Source organism: Ambystoma mexicanum, chromosome 9 (assembly GCF_040938575.1).
Source record: "Ambystoma mexicanum isolate Mex_15411 chromosome 9, UKY_AmexF1_1, whole genome shotgun sequence".
NCBI classification, from domain to species: domain Eukaryota; kingdom Metazoa; phylum Chordata; class Amphibia; order Caudata; family Ambystomatidae; genus Ambystoma; species Ambystoma mexicanum.
Genome location: NC_090931.1, coordinates 429478793 through 429500516, shown reverse-complemented (window position 1 = coordinate 429500516; position 21724 = coordinate 429478793). Strand labels below are relative to the sequence as shown.

Here is a 21724-nt window from a genome sequence, read left to right as displayed (position 1 = left end):
GTGGGACGGGGTCCACTGGCTCCACCTGTGGTGATTGAGTGCACCCGTGGCAGTTGCCTGCACTGCAGGTTGCTATTTGCGGGTGGTCCGCAATACCTGTATTGCCGCCGTCATGCAGGCCCTAATTACCGCCTTCGGGATGCCGGTAAGTGCATGCCCACGTAACTTGTGAGGTCCTCCTGTTAGCGTCATCCCGGAATTGGCGCCACGAAGGGGCACGGTATGGGCGGTGGCGTATTGGCGGGTTGTCGGGTCGTAATGGCCCAGACCCATTAATAATGCCAGTAATGCCATTCCGCCTTCCTTTTTTCATTAGCTCCATACTCCTAATGAGGCCCTATGTGTACAGAATGAGTATCTGTATAAAGTGGGAAGATAATTGACCCCACTAGGCCCAGATAACATGCTTAACTGCCATACACACACACACAAACCATGACCTTCAAAATGCATAAAACTAAGTTTAGAATGAAAAGGGAAGCATTAAAATAAGAAAAGCTAATCAGTGGAAAAAAACATGTTTTTATAAAGAGTTAAGATTACTATCCAGAAAAAGCTGAAGTGTACAAATATGCAAATGCAATTTTACGGTCCAAATACTTACTCCAAAGTAATGTACAGCCTACAAAGATTGCCAATGTCCACATTAAGGAAGTAGCACTTATTCCAAATAAAGTATTTCTTTAATACAAAGCCTGTCACCCTACAAATTCAACCTTTATTCACACTGCACCACTACTTCACAACAATCACTTGAAATACTTTATAGCGCACAGCTATGTTATAAAGTAAAGTAATGGTGTAGTGTACACAACACCTGCATGCTGCCTCAATTCTTCATAGGTCAAACCATTTGTTCTGTTTGAGCTGAACTCATAGTTACGGAGCAGGTTCCCAGAAGAACCTGTGTCTCTGCCCCAAGGAACATGACTCTGCACCTTTCTGATATCCTGCTCAGTTACAGATGTATGTAAACCATAAGCATACCGCCCCCACCTCTTGCTAAATTAACACACACCTGAAATCCATGAAATGCTACTAGAGGGTTTAGGAAATTCTTTGCAAATATTCTTCTTGGAACACAATGAGATTCTAATGCAAATTGACAAAGTATATTGTTCAAGACAAGTTAGAATGCATGCAGGTAGTTGAAGTTATTCACTATTTATCTTTTAATAATAATAATAGCTGTTATTTTTGAAAATACAGTAATGTTTGAAGTTGGCATGAATATGTTCTTCAGACAATGATTAATCCCCCCAATCTGATCATTAAGACCCCATCAGAACATGCATCTCCAAATCAATCCCATTAATGCCTGCATCAACCTTGCAACACCTAATCAGTTTTGCAAGGCCATATTGCCAACTGTTCCTTGCCTCTATCATCCACTACCAACTTTCATTTCGGGCCACATGTTGCCTTATTTAGTCATGTTCTTGAATGTCAATATTAACTTGGGTAAATTACTGCCCCACTTTTCAGCTCTGGCCCCTCTAGCAATCATCTTGAGTCTAGGTGGCGCCAAGATGCCTTATTTGCCTAAGGACCTATGGGGTGGGTAGGAGAGTGAGAGCTCTAGTATCCCTCTACTTTAACCACTAGGGTAAAGGTACACGTGAGGTGACTTCTCGGATAAGGGGGCTGATCTTGAAAAGAATTGCACACTTTCTATCTTTAATCCAATCCATGCCTCCTGCTACCACAGTGCAAGGGGCCATGCTGATTTGGAGCTGGGCTAGTGGTGGAGAATTCTCAAACTCATATTAAACCTCCAGACAGATCATTAGTGTTAGAAACGTCCCCTCATTGTATTCCAGCCTGCAATTTGGAGTCTTCCCATGTTTTGATAGAACTCATCCACTGACTGCATAATCGTGATCAGATGCCGGACCACCCGTTACCTTGCCCATTCTTCCCTAATACTTCCCCCTATATCTGACACAGCTCTATCGTAGAGCTTGTATACTTTCTCGCAATTTACTTCGACAACATTACTTTGTGGGGGAAGAAGTCATTTTGTATGTTTTTTGTGAGTTAGGGGGTGTGAGGGTGGTAGTGTCTGGGAAGACAGGGGGAGGGGAGAGTGCGCCCATTAAAAACAAATTGGAAAATAATTTGAAGTAATGTTGTCAAAGTAAATTACAACAAAGTAATTTGCTTCGGCAAAACAACATAGAACCAAACAGCTCCATTGCTTCCCAGGTAGGACACTAATAAAGAAAAGCCCTTAAAATACACACAGATGCAGGCATACATACAAAGGTTGGAGGCACCTTTGTTTATAGCAAGTGGGAATATTAGATTTTCAGTCGAGGCTGGGAGGAAGGTGCCCTATTCCTAATCAGTGATTACGTTGATGATGATCCCTGGATTAATGAAAGCTAACAAGAAAGTGCTCAAATATTTTTAGAAAGAGCACCTTTTGATGAGTGTCAGTAATTGCAGTTCTTACAATAATTTGTGCTCTTTCTCACTACTTGGCGGTGGAGGAACTTTTTTCTGCGGCTAATGATTAAGCGAGTCACTTAACCACCTCTTGCTACCGGGTTAACAAAAGAGAGTACTTCAGAAAACAAGAAATACTGGTGGTGCTCTTTTGATGTAAATTTCACCAATTGAGACAACACATTGGATTTATTCCCTGTGACCGTATTGGTTGAACCACCCCACAACCCACTGGAGTGTGGAAGATGACAAGTGTCTGCATGTGACACAAGCTCTGAGCTACGTCCAGAGGGTGCAAAAGGTTTCTCAATATAGATTCCCTCCTCCAATAGTGACTCATTTAAATAGCTCCTGAGGAATGTTCGCTATTGAGGTCAATGAACAGATACACAACAAGCCTTCGCCTCTGCTAATAGCAAAGGCAGATGTATAATTGATTGTTACTACATAGAGTTATAATAACTTCAGGAGATCTGATATGAACTTCTAGACTGCATCAAACTACTCAGGTTTTGTATTTAATAGCCTGCCGTCACTTGGAGGGATCATGTATCACTTGTTGCAGATTGTTGTACATTTTGGCATTGTTTATATCATTGTGTATGTAAGTATCTATGATTTTTCATGCTTGTATTTTGTTCGTACTACAGCCATTTTGTTTTTTTTAATATGTATGGAATAAAGACTTTTGCATTTTTTTTCTATTTATGGATTGATGCATGGAGTCTATTTACTCAGTACACGTGGAGTTCTAGCTACACTATAGTTTTCAGTTTTCCTTACCCTGTGGAGCTTCTTATTAGGGAACTTTTTTCTGCCACAGATTTAATAACCACATCTGGAGCCAACATTTATGGGGCACTGAAGGAGGTCCTGAAATCTATCACTGAAGACTCTGCAGCAGCGTCAACCAAGTACACCATCATCATTCTAACCTGCAGTAAGTAAAGAATGGTGAAGTGGGAGGGTTCTTTGCACCTGTCTGCAGGCAGGGGAGAAGCATTGTTTCACTTTGTGCTGGGGCGTGTCCTTTGCTGGTAAAGGGAAAGGGTGCTGTACCTAAATATTACTCTCTCTGAATCCCAAAAGGTGAAAGCAACAAACACAAGGAATCTGGGTTAATGCTGGCTTCATTGTGAGAGGATCCTTAACATGATTTGGTATGGCTATTAGTCTAGCGAGCTGTAGGTGGCCACATTTCCCACATTTCCCTTGACCACTATGCTCAGGTTTTTGGGCTTCATGGCTTAACTGCAGGATATCACAATTAGGCCTCACTTTCTGCTAAGGCAGAGGGTGGGGGTGGAATACTGTGTGTAGCAGTCATCTGAATCCAAGGGAAGGGAAAAACCACTGTTGAAACCGTAAAACCTACTTCCTCTATGACTCTTAGGGTCTGTCTTGGGGAACCAAATCATTGGGTACTCATGGTACAGAATTACACAAGTAATTAGCAAGGATTCCTAATACATATTCATCAAGTTTGAGGTCTTTCAGAAAAGGAACTCTATTATTAGTTTTGACTGCTGTTTGCCTGCAGTTCCTTCTCCAAGTAATTGTCTATCAATTAGGACTCATGTGGACTTTGATTTACAATTGGCATTCATTTGTATGAGCACAGATGGGCAAAAAAGGCTGATGCAGTGCTGAGAGTGTGTCGGTCAGAGTCTTGAGTCCTCACATGTGTGTACATCGTATTCTTGTGCCACCCATCCTAAGGGTCCTCCATTGGAGAAAGCTATTTCTTCCACAAAGGGCCTCATTCCGAGGCTGGCGCAAAGGGATTACCGGCACCGGTAAGGACACTGGTGCCGGTAATCCCTTTGCGCCCTGTTCCGAGGTCCCTTAGCGGGAGCCGCAAAGGGTCCAGGGAGCAAATAACGGTACCGCAAATTGCGGTACCGTTATTTACACCTTCCCCATTCCCAGCCCTATGGGGGAATTGAGCCCCACGGGCTGAAATGGGAATGGGGAATGGTATTTTCAATGGGGACTTACCGGTCCCACAAAGGTCCGACTAGACTGGTAAGTCCCCAATGAATGAGGCCCGACTCGGTACCGTTATTGGAGGCAGCCATGGTCCTATTAGCGCCATGGCTACCTCCAATCTCGGAATGAGGCCCAAAGACTTTACAATTGCTAACCCTGACATACTTCTGACTTACTATAACTATACAATGAGTAACTCTGCCTTACTCTTGAATTATTGTAACTATGCAGCAAGTACCTCTGACCTACTCCTGATTTATTTATAACTTAGTCCAGAATTAAAATAAGTCAGGAGTAAGTCAGTTATTCGTAATGACTTCTTTGTGTATCAAATAGCCCTCTTTAGGTTTAAGTCATGGGTAAATCCTAGTAACCTCTTTTTGATTCCCCCTGTTTATTTTCTTTCATATGTTTTTTAATAATTATATCACAATAGTCTGACTGGAACCCATGTACAATTTAGAATCACTGAAATGGATTTGCTGTGCTAGGCAATGAGCCCTTCTCTTCTGTCTACACAGCATTTTCTTGTGTATACTTTTCACTAAACATCGCTTCTGGTTAGTATGATGAATTTGGCAATGTCATCACTGCTTTTATGGGGTATGCCTCCCATCAAGTGGCCAGGATAAGGCAGACGCTTCCTGATCCGAACACTGGGGATGGATATTTGAGGGAGGAACACAGAGGGGGGGGGTGACTCTCATTGAGGTAGGGGTGACTTGCCAGATGAACTTGGTATTCCCCTTACCGATCCCAGGCTAATAACCAAGACCTAACTCCCCAAGCATCCATGGTCTATGGTAATGTGAAAAGGAACTAGCCCCGTATTACCTTTAGTAAAGATCAAAAGTCTTCCTCATTAAACACTTTTTCCCATGAGGGGGACCTCTAATGCCCAAGACCTTAATGTCCTACTGTCATCTGTTTGTTCCCCCTTGTAGAGGAAGTAAAGCAACTTCTTCCCAAAATTCTTTAGGTCAAACTCCCACCTATGACCTAAAGACACAAAACTCCAACAAAACCCCTTTTGCTTCTGGTGTAATGTAACTCACCACTCCGTTAGAGCAGGGAAGTAGTCAGCCGACCCGGAGAAGACAAGTGTGCAAGGAATCAATGTTCGCCTTAACTTCCAGCCCCCTGAGTTCAAGACTCAGGCTTCCTCAAAGAGGGGCTCTTTTCTACAACATACCTCTCTGCTGTTTATATTGGGACAGACAGAGATGTCAATTGAACAAAAGAGCAGGGAGAACACGCACCGCCAATACCAATGCTGAAAAGGAAAACAAGAGGTTTAGACAATGGTTGACAATTCTAAGTACCAAATCAGCAGAAAAAAGGCATTGGGTTACCTAAATAGGTATCGGAATGGAGTTTCCCCGGAATGGATCTACAAAGAATAAGGACAGACTAAGTGTTTGGAACCGTGAAAGGGGCCCTAATATATATATATAACGTGGAAGCACAGACCTGAATAGTAGAATATGAAGTTGAAGGAATCCTTTGGAGTCAACGGTAGGATAAAATAATAAACAGGAATGTTAGTAATGGGAAAATAACCCGGTCGGCACTAGGGACGCACTAGTGACGGGTTGGTGCAGAATCAGGAAAGCGTTCGGCTGCACTAGGATGGTAAGTTCCCAAGTCTCTAACTCCACTTGCTTCCCAGAGTCACCATTATGAGAGCACAGAGTCACCAATATGAGAGCACAGAGGAAGATGTAAACACTCACCCGTTCTCCTTTCTTATAGGATCTCAGAATGGGGAGCGGCGTAGCGGATGCAGCTCGGCTGAAATGCTCGCAGTGGAGAGCGGAAGGTAGCTGGAGCAGGAGCCGGGAAGGAGCCACGTAAGGCTGGAGCGGCAGCTGAAGCAGGAGCCGGGAAGGAGCCAAGTAAGGCTGGAGCGACAAGAAGAAATCCAAAGACGTTCCGTGTCAAAGCCAGGAAGGTACAACGAAGACCAGAGGAGCGGGAGGAGCAGGTCAGGAGCAGTCTGGGTCGAAAGCCATAGGTAAACAAACAAATCCAATGAGGGAGAAGAGTCACAATCCAGTAGCCAGGCGGAGGGTCGAGACCAGGATAGCTGCTTTAGGAAAACAACAATACGTACGGAACCGCGATAGCGAGTATACGCTAATTAGCAGCAACAAAAGTCTGCGAAAGATGGCTTTTTAAAGCCACATGGGGGCGTGTCTCGTAGCACGTCTCTCGCGTACGAGTCGTGTCAGCTGACACGATTTCCGCCTTTGTTTGTGCAGGCGCCATGGTAAACGGTACCGACTCCACAGAGATGCATGCCGATCATTGGAGTGCAAAAGACGCTGTGCGGGGAACCGATGTGTAACATGTAACTTTTTGTGAAACTATTCTCTCATCTAAAATCACTGACTACAACATGCTATATGTGCGATGACATCTACGGACTCCAACTCCCATAATCAGTGCAGTGCTGAGACGAGGAAGATGAAGGTGTTGGTTCAAAGTAACAGGAGCTCACAGCTTAATGTGCAGACTAGTTTTTTTGAATCACCTGTGCACGGGACATTTAAAGATGGCAACCACACTACTGAGTGCGGCAGTGCAGGAGAAGATGCCGGCTCCTCTACAGAGGCTTATCGACAAGAGAGAAACATACCGGTGTGGTGGAGAAAAGGAATCCGTCGAGGCTGAAGGAGAAACACAGTGCATGGGCAGGAAGAGCCGCTGAGATGGCGGGAGCTTCAAAAGAGTTCCTGGGCGCTAGGCAGCTTGAAGAGGCAGCGTTCTGCAGAATATGACCTGAAAGGAAGCAGGCGTGTGATAGCGGAGCCGCAAAGGAAGCCAGAAGGACGTGTGCATGAAGGGGCGTGGCTAACTAGCCATGGAATAGGACGTGCCTCGTGTGCAGCTCCTGATGATCAGACCCTGATCCTGGAAATGATGCTGGAAAAATGACACACACGCTGTATAACTGAAGATACGGATGTCTGAATACATGCTCTGCAGCTATCTTGGAAAGCAAGTGCATCGCAGCTGGGATTCAATAGAAAAAAGAACTTCGAAGATGCAGCCACGTGGATACATTGTCGCCAAGATGGTGGACAACAAAGGAAGCGTACCCGCAGCCTCGAGAAGGATCGAATGAAGCTGAATGGCATGGACCGCGAAGGAAGCTAGCTGCCGAAAGACACCTGACGCTCTGCTTCCAAGCCTTGCTTTATACAAGCAACATCGTGGTAGCGCTTCGGGGCTTGAGTGGGGGGAACGATCGACATAAATTGTAACAGTTGCTGTGTCACGGAGGACAGGCGCCTGATGTTCGCGCGGCTCCCAGCCGCTCACAAACATGACTGTGAACCATAAACGTTACAACAGAGGACATGGATAGCGGGCGGCGGTGAGATCTGTGGGGAGGACACCGACCGCGAGCGGTCTATAAATAACGGCAGCGGGGCCCCGGACGCCAGTGACAGTGGACGCTATCATAAGCACAGAGCGCAAAGAAACAGAGTGTTGGTGGCGAGTTGCACAGGGCATGGATATACGCTCGAACCAACAGTACATTTCCTCTCATTACCGTAATGCACAGCAAACACAGATGGGTATGCTGTCCTGTTGGGGCGCTGCTGGGAAGAAGTGCCACATGAAACGTAGTGATAAATAAGCGCATGAGGCGCACCGAAAAGCCTGCCCTTTCATTATAAGGGCCCAGGAACTGATTCCTCTCATTACCGTAGGCACAGCAAACACGGATTGGTATGATGTCCTGTTGGGGCACTGCTGGGAAGAAGTGCCACATGAAACGTAGTGATAAATAAGCGCATGAGGCGCACCGAAAAGCCTGCCCTTTCATAATAAGGGCCCAGGAACTGATGCAACGTTGTGGGTCTTAAAAGTGGCTGGGACCTGCAAACAGGACACAGAACCCATGCTGAAGCGCTGCCAGGAGACACAGACACCTGAGCAAACTGGCATCTTAGCATCAGGAGCGAAGGTACTGTGGTAGGAGTGAGTAGGGTGTATTCACTGGCCTCTAAAAGCATGATATTGTGACACTGACTGCAGTAGCCAGAGGAGAGACGTGGGGGATACAGCCCACTCTAAATGCAACATTATGTGCCACCGCGCAGCACAGTCCACTGAGGAGGACGCTCCAGCACTAAACTGAACTGGTGAAGACACAATAACATCGAAGAGCTGGCACCAGACACAAAGTAAGGATTGCATAATGTCGGTGAAAGGGGCGAAGGCCAAGAGCAAACAACCTACAATGGAAACCTTTGCAACGCTCGACCCCGGCACAAAGTGCGGTGACAGCTTCCGGGGATGGCTCCCCAGAAGGAGAAAACCAACAGGTCCTAGCGGCCATAACGGATCTGAGCGCTAAGTGGGGTACAGCAATGGCGGATCTACGGACGGCCCTGGAGAACAAAATAGATGCTGTAGGAATCGAAGTCACTCTGCTGCGACAAGTCGTCAGAGCGCTGGCAGAAAGGACTAGTGGGCTGGAAAGCGCTGTGAAGACCAACACAGATGTAAGCACAAATAATGCGAAAGAAGTCCACGTACTAAAACAACAGGTTGCTAATCTTGAAAATCGAGTGGTGGTAGCAGAAGGAAGGGCGAGACGGAACAACATCCGGGTGGTCGGCCTGCCGGAGGGAGAAGAGGGCGAAGACCCCACGGACTATGTGGAGAACATGATCTTGCAAGAAATAGGAGCAGACAAGCTCTCACAAGGGTTCACGGTTGAGCGGGCACATCGGGCCCTGATGAGGAAACCACGGCCTGGGGCTCCACCGTGGCCGATAATTGCGAACATTATGAACTATAAAGACAGAGAGAAGATCCTGGAGTATTTTCGTAAGGGTAGAACGATAGAAAGAGCTTCCTCCAACATCACAGCATACCCTGACTATACTATGTTGGTGCAAAGGCAGCGGTATAGCTATGTGGCGGTCAAGAGAAGACTGCGTACAGCTGGTATCAAGTACATGCTTTTGTACCCTGCGAAGCTAAAAGTTTTGCACAAAGGCAGAGCGCTGTTTTTTGATACCCCAGAGGAAGCAGCGTCATGGTTGGACTTGCAGGGCTGTCCGGAGCGAGGTGAGGAACAGGATCGACAGGAGCACGATAAGTGAAGATACTGTATCATGTACACTGAGAGGATAAGTGGGAGGGGAGTCCTAATATGACGCTTTGAGACATTTGATTGGTAGTATGTAGCCTTTGGACTCTATGACCCTGTTGGACTGGAATATAGTAAATAATAGCGCAAGTGAGCATGGGAGCACTGGGCGTAGCAAACTTGGAACCAACAGGAGCGGCAAGATGGCAGCTACCTACCCCCGAGAATTAGTAGTAAGGCGGCCATTAGGGCGACTTTACCCTGCTGAGCCGCGAGTACAGGCTCTTGCCAGAAAGGGCTAGATGCGGGGGTGCCTGAGATCCAGGGATGGAGCTGGGCAACAGTTGGGGAGGGTGTTGTTGGGGAAAAGCAGGGAGGTGGAGGGAGGTGGGGGGGTTGTTGTGTTTATAGTTAGAGGGTGTTTGAATTGGGGTATGAGCCTACATAGAAGAGTTAAGCAACTGGAGTTGGACTGCATGGGTGGGGGGGGGGAGAGGGACACAGATGTACCATGGGGGACCTTACAATAGTCACCTGGAATGTCAGGGGGCTCAATAGTTACCTGAAGAGAAATAAGGTTATGCTATTCCTACAGAGACAAAAAATAGATATTGCCCTGTTGCAAGAAACGCACCTGACGCGAGACAAGATGGAGATGGTCAGGAGGAAATGGAAGGGAACGGTGGTGGGTTTGCCATATTTGGCTTATGCCAGGGGAGTGATCATTTGGGTGGCGCCACACGTCCCATTTCAGCTGTTACAGACGCTGGTAGAGACGGACGGGAGGATGGCCATGGTGAGGGGATTGGTGGAAAATAGGGAAATAAGTATTATAAACACGTATGCCCCGAACCAAAATACTGCAACATATTTTAAATTCCTCTGTAACAATCTTAGCATGTGTGTGGGGAGTGCAGTGATTTGGGGGGAGGGACTTTAATTGCGTTCTAAACCCTAGATTGGACAGGTCAGATGGGAAATTGGCTAGGCCTGCCCCATCGGCCAATTCGTTACAGACGCTGCTGAATGATTTTGGGTTAGAAGATGCATGGAGGACGTGTCATCCTCATGAAAGGCAATACTCGCATTATTCTGCCCCGCAGCAACTACATCCAAGGCTGGACTATGTTTTCGTCACTCCAGAGATATTGACAGAGATCACGCAAGTTGAATATAAAGCGAGGGTCCTCTCGGACTACTCCCCTCTGATCCTTGGATGGCAATATTGTCCCCTGAGAGCGAGAATCCAGAAGTGGCGCCTCAGGGCAGAGGCGCTCAGAGACCCCCTTTTTAGAGAAGACATGAGAGATGAGATAGTTAGCTACTTTGAGACGAACAAGGGCAGTGTAGATTCACTGTGGGAGGCCTTTAAAGTTGTGATAAGGGGAGTGGCTATAGCAAAATCCAAAGGATTGCAGGGAGGGATATTAGCGGAGTTACGGGAAGCTGAAGGAGAACTGGAAAGGGTACTTAGTGGAGAAAATGGTACCAACCCAGACAGTGACCTGAGACTGCAGCAAAAGTGTGCAGGGCACTGAGAAAGATTGTGTAATCTCAAATATAAAAATTATATAGAGAGGCAGCATGCTGGAGGAGATAAACCCGGGAAGGATTTTGGCATGGTTGTATAAAAGCGAGACCCCTAGACCCCCGATTAAATCGATAACGAGGGAAGATGGAAAGGTGGTGGATACCCAGGAGGGAATTAATCAGGAGTTTGCAAACTATTATGGGCTGCTATATGGGGATGAGGGGGAGGATAATCGCGCGATGATAGTGGAAACGCTGGAAGACATAGGATTGCCACAGATCAGTGCAGAGTACAAAGAGTAGATGGTCGCACCGATTACTTTGAAGGAGCTAGAGGAGGTGGTAAGACAGTTGCCAACTAGTAAGACCCGGGGGCTGACGGACTCCCAAGTGAGTTTTATAAAATATTTAAAGATGAGGTGTTCCCCCCCTTTGTTAGACATGTTGAATGAGGCGTATGAGCTAGGCAGACTGCCGGAGTCACTCAGAGAAGCGATTATACTACCACTTCCCACACCGAATATGCCAGGGCATAGCTGCAGTTCTTATAGACCCCTGTCGATGTTGAATCAAGACAGCAAAATTTTGACTGCCGTTTTGGCTATTATATTGAGGAGAGTCATAAGCAAATTGATACACCCGGACCAGACAGGCTATGTCCCCTAATAGGAACATATCCAATAATCTTAGAAGGCTCCACAGAGTCATTGAATACGGAAACGGAAGTGAGGACAAATTGGCAATTGTGTCGCTGGACGCAATAAAGGCCTTTGACTCGGTCAAATGGCCATGGTTGTTGGCGTCCCTGGCTGGCTATGGGATGGGTCTAGGGTATCTACAGTGGGCTAAAATGTTGTATAGTGAGCCGCTGGCCAGGGTTAAAACAGGGTCAGTGGTATCGGGAAGGTGGAAGCTGCGTAGGGGAACCAGGCAAGGCTGCCCATGGTCCCCTATGCTCTACATATTGGCTCTGAAACCCCTAGCGATCTACCTAAAACAGCAATATGACATGATAGGCATCCCTGTGGGTGGTGAACGACACCTGATATCATTATACGCAGATGATATAGTACTGTATTTGCGATACCCAGAAGAAAACCTCCAATACATTTTGGAGGTGATGGGTAGATATGCGGGAATGTCCGGTATAGCGGTGAACCCTCAGAAGTCCAGCATGTTCCCATTAGGTGGATACAAAGGGATCCCCCTGAAACAATTACTGGTGTTACAAGTACCATGGGCAGCTAGCACATTTCGCTTCCTAGGAATAGATATATACCACACGGTGGAGGAAGAGCATAAGCGCAACACAGAAGTAGCCATCGCCAAAATAGAGAATTGCATGCGGTTCTGGGTAAAACTGCCCATAGCAATGATGGGCCGTAGTGCAATGTTAAAGATGGTGGTCTTGCCTTGGCTCCTACACTACTTCGGGAATATCCCGTTTATGATACCAAAGAAGATCTTTAGTAGATTGGCCAGCATGTGTAGAGACTACCTGTGGCATGGGACACGGAACAGAGTGGCCCTCTGGAAACTACAGAACACTTACGAGAAAGGGGGTATAAAATTGCCTAATTATGAAGTTTACTATGTTGCCAGTCAGCTACAATATGTGGCCAAATGGCTTTCAGAGGATGTGACCCCAGAAACCAGGTTGTTCAGACAGAATTGTGTCCCATTTTACCTGAAAGAGATTATGTGGTTGCGCCAGGGTGTAATGGATGGGCGCCCTAAGATGTTGTTACTAGGATGGAAGATGTGGCGAAGGGCATGTCAACTGATGGGGAACACATGCCCATGCTCCCCTCCACTACCGCTGGTTGCACTGGCAGGTGGGGAAGAGCAGCTAAGGATGATAATCAGGAATCACTGGGAGCCAGCTGGCGTAGTGACAATGGGGGACATCTGGCGGGAGGGCACTATAACAGATTTTGGGGAGTTAGGGGCAGAAACTGGGCTACACACTGGCCAGTATATCACTTACCATAGATTGGTGTGAAGGATCAAGAGAACGTTGTCCGAATTGGTGCTTGAAGAAGAACCAGACGCTACTGTAGACATAATATATGACATAGCAGAGGGGGGGGGGGCAAGATATCTAGGATATACGAGATGATGATGTCCAAAGTAGGAAAGGAGGTGGTACAATTGAGATTAGATTGGGAGGAGGAAGTGGGTACCCCGATGGAGGATGGGATGTGGGAACGAGTCTAAGGGTATCACAAGAAGGTGTCAAGGAACGCAAGACTTAAGCAGATGCAATTGTATATTACGCATAGGGCATACCTGACACCCCAGAGGATAGCCAAGTTCAAAAATGCAGGACGGCAGGCATGCCCTAGGTGTGATGAGGAGAATGCGGGCATGGTGCATATGTTTTGGTCATGCCCGGTTATTGGGCGCTTCTGGGGTGAGATTGCACATAAATTAGCAGAAAAGAGTATTAAGATTGTGGTGGATAGTGTGTAGGCCTGTCTGTTGGGGGGTTTCCCTAGGCCAAGGAAACTCAGGCACGTGAGCAAACTGAATGATCTGGCATATGCGCTTGCGAAGAGGAGAATTGCTATGGGGTGGAAGACATACCACAAACCTCGATTAGAGATATGGTGGAAAGATCTGCAGAAATCGGCAGAGGCAGAAACCATGGTATGGCAAGAAGCCAGCAATGCTGGGGGGAGGAGGAAACTGAGACCCTGATGGCCTGGAAACTGCTGATAGCAGAACTATTTGGGTCTGTGCCAGACTCGACGAACCTCACGGACAGGAACCCCCCATCACAAGGCGCAGAATAGAACATTAGCAGAAGTAGGCTTGTAATGGGGGGGTGGGAAAAGGGAAGCAGTGAGCGCGATTGAATAATGTAAAATGGATATGTTATTGTATACACTGCAAGTTTGGTTTATATTGTTTGCTTAAATATTCAATCAAAAGCTTGAACAAACATTACTGCAGAAAGATATATTAAGCCAAAGGTGGTATATGCAATTTTGGTGATATAGAGGAACTGTGAAACGCATAAGAAGTCCTGGCAAAGGAAAGATACCATGCAATTGAAATGCATAAAAGTCCTGCTAAGAGAAGGATACCAGGCAAGTGAAATCACAAGAGAAGTCCTGGTGGGAGAGTACACCAGGCAGTTGGGATTAAACAAAGAGTCCTGGCAGTGGAGTATACCAGGAGAGTTACAAAGCTACAAGAAATACAAAAAGAGGAAGAGTGTTTGCTAGACAAAGGGGACACTTGTGTTAAAGAAAGACTGTTGCAGAACTTGTTACCTAACAGGAACATTGTCAATCCAGGAGAGACACAAAAGGAACTGTTAGTGAATGAAACATTGCCATCCATTTCGAACCCAGGGGAAGGGAACCACCCTCTGGGTACAAGGTCTTTTCACCTTGGAGAACATTTTTGCTGGAGTTATTCTAATCTTCAGTTGTGAACACCTTTTTGCCAATATCAGGTTGAAGACATTTCTTTGCACCCTTTATTGTTTTGTTTGTAGTGTTAGGGTAAGTATAGGACCTTTTGGAAACAAAGACGACTTTTCAGTTATTGACATCCTGACACAGACAGATCCTTAGTTTTTGGCTTTTAGGTAGGGAAACTCCTCTTCAGCATAGAGTCAGAGAGGCATGTTCCCAACACATTTTCAGTGAAATAAAAGGTTTTAACCAAAAACATGACAACTTTGTGTCCAGCTTTCGTTTCTACCACTCACATTACTCATTTAATCCTATGCAGATGAATGCCAAATCTACCTAAAACTAACTGAAATAGTCAACAAATGTTAAATACTTTGTATATGTGACATCCAGAACTAAATGATGAAAACATTCTAACATCCTTGGTTGGAAATTACAGACTTCAAACTCTCGGCATACTACTACTGCTCATCTCCCCTATACAGGATTTAAGCCTCTCATCCAGGAAATAAACCTCTTAGCCCTACAGGAGAGATCTTCACTCAGGAAAACCAATTAAATGTAGTGGCATACTCCTGCAACTCTCAATTGATGACACTTAAGACGTATATTCCTGTTCTCCCCCAGAAGACAAATTCCTAGGAGTGAGCACACTGGAAAACACCCAACATTTGCATTTGTATCCATGCTAACATTACCCTTAAATCAGTAGCTGTTTTGCAAATGGGTTAATGTTCCACCATATCCCGACCTTGGGAGTAACACGCCCTAAAGATCCCACCAATGGCCACAGTCTAGATCCTTGGACGAAATCAGTATGGTGGGGCCCTCAGACAGATTAAACTCAGGAATCCGGGGGGAGTAATACTTTAGCACATACCACAGTAAAACCGTTACGGTGAAACAGAAAGGCAGCAGGCAGGACAACATAACAAGAATGCAAGACAGGCTAGGAATGGACTATAGTGGAAAAGGGCAATGCCTGAAGTTCAGGCTCAACATGCTAGTATGGCCCAGTTTTTTGGGGATAAAGTGGGCTAGTTTGATGAGTTATTTCCGTGTGCAGGTATGGTTTTTACCAGTGTTTTTTAAAATGCTAAGTGTACAGCACATTTTGACCAAAAACGACCCCCTTCAGTAGTACTCAAAGGTCTGTCACAAATGAAATGAATTGCAATTTGTGACTTTGGGCCAGTTTTTCATTGATGGTCCAGCAAATTTTATGCCCCAGTCCGACTCTGCTGGCCAGTGCCTGAGGTTTGAATTGGGATAAGTAGTGGACTTGAGTATGTTACTGAAGTGTAAAGGGGCTGCCTGCAGGCAAAAACAGAACAGAAGACACACATTCGGAAATAATACTATTATGAGTTGACGGAAATAGGAGCATTGCATGAAGGCTGGAAGGACTATGGAAGATTTTTTACTCATATCGCCTCCATTGAGAAATCTACATCATCTTCAGAGAAAACCAGATGACTCTTTATCTGCCCCACCTTCTGAACTGCTTCTTTACACTTTTTGTGGTTGCAGTATTGTTATAGCTCTCCCTCTGTCATCCTGCGGCACCCCCTACTCACAATCCATCACCTTCATACATACACTCTAAAATATCATTTTAATGCTGTCACAATACTTCCACTCTGCCAGTAGGTTGCACAACTAATGTCATCCTGAGAAACTGCCTGTCATATGTATACTTATCACATGTCTCGATTCATCTGAATGCTTCCCAGCCAAGTTCTGGAGCCAGGTCTATTGTATGTCCCATTCCAAGTTTTAGGTGCATGCAGCTGTTGCTTTCTGATAGCTGAAAGGAATCCTTTGAAGCCAAGATGGGGAGAACAGATCTTAGTTGAACACAGCTATTTGCAATTACTCACAGCCTTGCCTTGTGTGGGCTAGAACAGGACAAGTCTATATAAGCTTGCCTTCACCTGCTGTAGGTGTCTCTCAGCTGCCAGTCGCTGGTTGTTATGACCATAGTCCTCCAATCTAACAATGATACATGTATAGTGCAGGCTCAAACCTTTTGTATTAAACAACTTTGGTCATTTATTTTACTAATTTATTTATTCAAACATGCACACATTTGTAAAAATAACACTTTTTAAAAGAACATATTCCAAGTTTTACAAACACTATTATGTAGAAGACATGGGGATGTGCTGGAAAGTGCAGGGTTGTGCCTAAGCATGCATCAAATCCTTATGTGCAAAATGGCAATGGGAGGAAAACAGAGGACCAATTTAAAATGTCCCAAAATATGCTACATCCAATTCCTGCATCAACATACATGTATCAATCCCCATTAAAGCTGTATGTAGGGATCTTCATCAGGATGCTAAATCCCTCAGGACCCATCTTCTATTCACAAATCCAAGTGAAAAAGAAAAATAATAGTTTCCTATTGCTGTGGATTACTCTTCGATAAGCTTGGTTGATCACTTTTCTGGGATTCCTTCCAACTTTTAATCGATCTTTTGCACTCTTTGTAACAACGGATATATTTGTACAGTTTCTATGTATGGGTATAATCAATTTACTGGACGTGTGCTGTGAGACTTATCAAATTATTATTCTCAAAGTGCAAGAGTGTGCTGCTGTCTGTTAGTTTCATGAACAAATCAGTTGTTTACAACCCATCTCTATTTTTTATTAATAGAACTAAAGAATTAATCGTGTTATGACTGCATTGCATAGACAATTTAATGACATTTTATGTTATAAGGAACTTATAAAGTGCAACATCCACCAAGAGGCTTCTCGAGACAGGTCAGACAACAACCAAAACAGAAAACCCAAGGCAACTAAAACAAATATGACTTCAACAAACGCCTGAATGGCAGGTAGTTCTTAGTAGTATGAAGTGTCAGAGGGAGGCAATTCCAGAGTTTAGCAGCTGCTATGGAAGACGCTCGACCTCCGATATGAGAATATTTAAAACTATGAATCGAACCAATCAGGTATTGGAGGAGCGAAGAGCCCGAACAGATATATATACCGCCAACATTTTACTTTCAAGTATTGTGCGCCAATGCCATAAAAAGCATGATGAACCATGCACAATAAATTAAATTGGATGCGCTTAGCTACAGGCAGCCAGTGCAGGCAACACAATACAAGGTAAATATGAGAGTGACTTGATGGCCCAGTAGCCAGTCTAGCTGCAGAATTCTGTAGAACCTGAAGACGCCAAATCAGATATGAGGGCTGAGCCAAATACAGAGAATTGCAATAATCCAACAAAGAAAAGACAAGGGAAGCAACCGCCAGAGCCCTAATCTTGGCCGGAATAAATGGAAGGACCATGCGTGAAATCTTCAACTGGAAGTAGCCTTTCTGGCACACTGTACTAATCTGATCATTGGCATAAAAGGATGCTGAGATATTTACCCCCTGGTCCTTCACAACTAGTACAGGGATAGGAAAAGGACCAAGAGTCGAAGGCCAGAATAGAGGAGTCCAAAGAGCCTTACCCGAAGGAGGGCTGACCACTAACACTTGAGCCAATTATTGCCCATCCATTCAGCCACGGCCGCCAAGCAGGCTCCAAGCCTAGACGCAGTCTCAACCAGTGAGAGGTCAAGGCGCACAATGATTTGTGTGTCATCTACATATGTTATGTTATGTTATTTTGCATTTATATAGCGCTTTATATACCATTGGTATGATCTGAAGGCGCTGGTAGGTTGAACGCCCTTGGGAACCGAAGTTCAGGTCAGTAGAGAGAGTAGAGAGAGTCAAAGGTGCATGTGAGCACCGGGTATGTGTGCAGCTGGTGCGGTATTTGGGTAATAGCTGCTTCTTAGCGGTAGGTGTGGTGGTTGAGAGATCAGGAGTATGTGTTTGTTCTGGCAGGATTTATCCAGACCGAATGTGGCTGTGTTAGGCCTGAGGAGAACGCCTGGCTGTGGGGTGTATAACCAGCAGTGCTTACTTAGAGTGATGGGGAGTGAGCGGTGGATGTTGGTATGAGAACAGTTATACCGAATGGTGTCATAGTATCACTTTGTTCTAGTTGAGTGGTGGTGTAAAGAGGAGAGTAAGCGTGGTGGTGTGATATGATGGGTTATATGCTCTTTCAAACGTTCCCTGCATTCCAAACCATATTATGTACGACATGCAATTCTATGCGCTCTAGTCCATTTCATGTACTCTTATTCATTCCATGCACCCCAGTCTGCCCACACACTCCAGTCTGCTCAACGCACTCATGCACTCCAGTCCGCCCCGCACGCTCCATTCCACCCCACATACTCTAGTCTGCCCCATGCATGCACTCGTGTCTGCCCTGGGAATGCATTCCTGTCTGGCCCATACATGCACTTCTGTCCGCTTCATGCATGCATTCATGTCGGCCTCGTGCATGCATTCCTGTCTGCCACTCGCACTCTTGTCCGCCACTCGCACTCCTGTTCGCCATTCGCACTCAAAAATGCTCTATTTACTCCAATCCGTTACTCTAAGTTGTTTTATGTACTCCATCCACATATTTCATCCGTACTATTCCGTGTATGCTCAGTTGTTTTATACGGCACCCGTTCTATCCACATATGTCAGCCGCTCCATCAATGTACGTCACCTGTTCGATCAACGTCCGGCACGCGTTCCATCCATATATGTGATTAATTCTATTCACGTATATCATTTGTTCTATCGATATAGAATCCATCTACACACTTCACTCGTTCCGTCCGCTCTACGCATTCAGAAGCTCTACGTACTTATCCAGACTACGTGCACTCTGCAATCATCGTTCTACATACTCAATTGCTCTACGCAACTCGTCTGCTCTATGCAGCACGTCTGTTCCCTCTAAGCACTCGTTCACTCCGCTCTAGGCACTTGTTCGTTTTATGTCCTCAAACGCACTATGCATTCACCTGTTTTACGCACTCCTCCCCTCTACGCACTCCTCCCCTCTACACACACATCCCCTCTACGCACACGTCCCCTCTACGCACACGTCCCCTCTATGCACACGTCCCCTCTACGCACACGTCCCCTTCTACGCACTCGTCCGCTCCCAACTCTCATCCGCTCAAAGCACTCATCCGCTCCCCGCACTCATCCGCTCCCATCACTCATCCGCTCCTGGCACTCATCCGCCCCTGTCACTCATCTGTTCTATGTACTCATCCGCTCTATGCGCTCGTGTTTTCCACGCATTCAACTCATCTGATCCCCACACCCATCCGCTCCTGGCACTCATCTGCTCAATGCACTCATATAAAAATGCACTTATGCACTTATATAAATAACATAGGAAGCCGTGGGAGAGGATGAGCTTGGTCAAAGGCTGAATATGGATGTTAAACAAGACTTGTGAAGTGGCAGACCCTTGAAGGACTCCTCAAGTCATAGAAGTGGGAGCAGAGCGAAAAAGTGGGAGAGAAAGAGATTAGATCCAGTCAGATAGTAAAGAACTAAACCAGGATAAAACGGCTCCAGAGAGGCAAGCATCAGCAAAACATACAACCAACAGTATGACATGATTGATAGTGTCAAAAGCGGCGAAAGGTCGAGCAGAATCAAAACTCCCACACCGCCCTGGTCCTGCAGATGCATCAGATCGTCAACAACTGAGACCAGCACTCCCTCGGTGCTGTGACGTAGTCAAAAACCGGATTGAGAGGGGTCAAAGAAAGAGGAGTCTTCCAAAAAAGAACTAAGAAGAGGACGCACTAGAGATTCCAACAACTTCATCAAAAAAGGAATTAAGGAAATGGGGTGGAAGTTGGACCGAACAGAAGACTCCAAGAGGGTTTCTTCAAGAGAGGGATAACCAAAGCGTGCTTCAGAATAGCAGATCTAGACCCAGAGCTAAAGGAAAGATTAACAGCCTGTGTAACTAACAGGCAATTAAAGGCAGAACTTTTTTCAGCACAGAAAGGGGGCTAGGATCAGTAGGAGAAGAGGATTTGAGCTTAGCAGTGGCCTTAATGATAGCTTTTGGGTAAAGACAGGGATCGAGGACCATGAATGGCAATGGTTGGGTGTAGAGACCAGGCTGAGCAACTCAGCAGTCTGTAACCCCGAAGCGCAAATTCAATTCCAAATATTCAGATTTCTTTCCATGCAGCATACCGCCAGGGAGTCACATAGGGACTGAGAAGGTGGAATAGCCTCCAAAGAGGCAGAGATCAGACTGGATCCCTCTCAAAGGTTCTCTAGGCTGGTTAAGAGAAACTTTAACCTGGTGTGCAAAATAAGCCCACTTAGCTTCACAGATAGCTCTGTAGTAAGAAGAAGACATTTGGCGCAGACCCAATTTAGCCACAGGGCAGTAACAAGATTGCTATTTCCGTTCTGCATGTCCCCATTGGAGACAAGCAAAGGGGGATGTTTTGATTTTCCAGCCACATTTTGAAGCTCTGCGATGCATTGCCACATAAAGAAAATGGTGTCAATGTACCAATGCCCTTTTTTGATTTTATGTCTAAATGGATTACTGATGTTGGCAAAAAACTGTGCTTCATATTAGGCCATGTATAAATTGCCTACATATGGAGACAATTTTGAGGCCACACCGCTGCCCTTAATTTGCCAGTAAAATATATATTTTAAAAACATTTTTGTTAGTGCTAATATGGGTAATTTTGTTAGGAACTCAGCTGGTACTTCATGCAGCCGCATTCAATTGTCAAGGTAGTTAGACAAGACACCCAATGATTCTGCAGAATATATGTATAAAGGAATTCCACATCCACAGTAACCAAAATATCTTTATTGGGATCAAATAGACAGTTCTCAACTACTTGTACCGCATGCAACGTCGCCTGCACATAACCCGCCCCTCCAGAGTGGCCAACCCCTTTTGCCTAGAGGTACCCATATTCAAGCTAAAAAAATCTAGAGGAAGTAGCTTCCCAGTGAAAGCTGCTCAGTCCTGGAACACACTACCTCCAGCACTCAGAGCTGACCAGCTTTAGGCAAAATACTCTAAACTGGCTGCAATCTAATGACACATGATTCCCTCTGAATCTAACCCTGATGTATATACCTAGATATCTGCCTTATGTAACTTACTGTACCTCATTTCTGTATTTTCTTGCATTATTACTGTTTGCCTTACTGTACCTATTTCATTGTGTAACCAAGCTCTAAGTATCCTTGTACCTTTGTTGCGCCCAGTTACCTAAGGGTTTGGTGCGCCTTACAAATCAATAAACAAACAAACAAACAAGGTGCATTGTCATTAAGAGGTTTTAAAAATGTGTCC

At 45.5% G+C, this 21724-nt stretch overlaps 1 protein-coding gene across 1 annotated transcript in view; it reads left to right on the top strand.

Annotated features, from left to right (window-relative positions):
- The window catches only part of LOC138488129 (complement factor B-like), a 1604240-nt gene that overhangs the window by 871682 nt on the left and 710834 nt on the right, over positions 1-21724 (top strand). The window contains exon 8 of the mRNA XM_069614892.1: positions 3272-3388. Coding sequence (XP_069470993.1) covers positions 3272-3388 — 117 coding nt within the window. The remainder of the gene's footprint in view (positions 1-3271; positions 3389-21724) is intronic.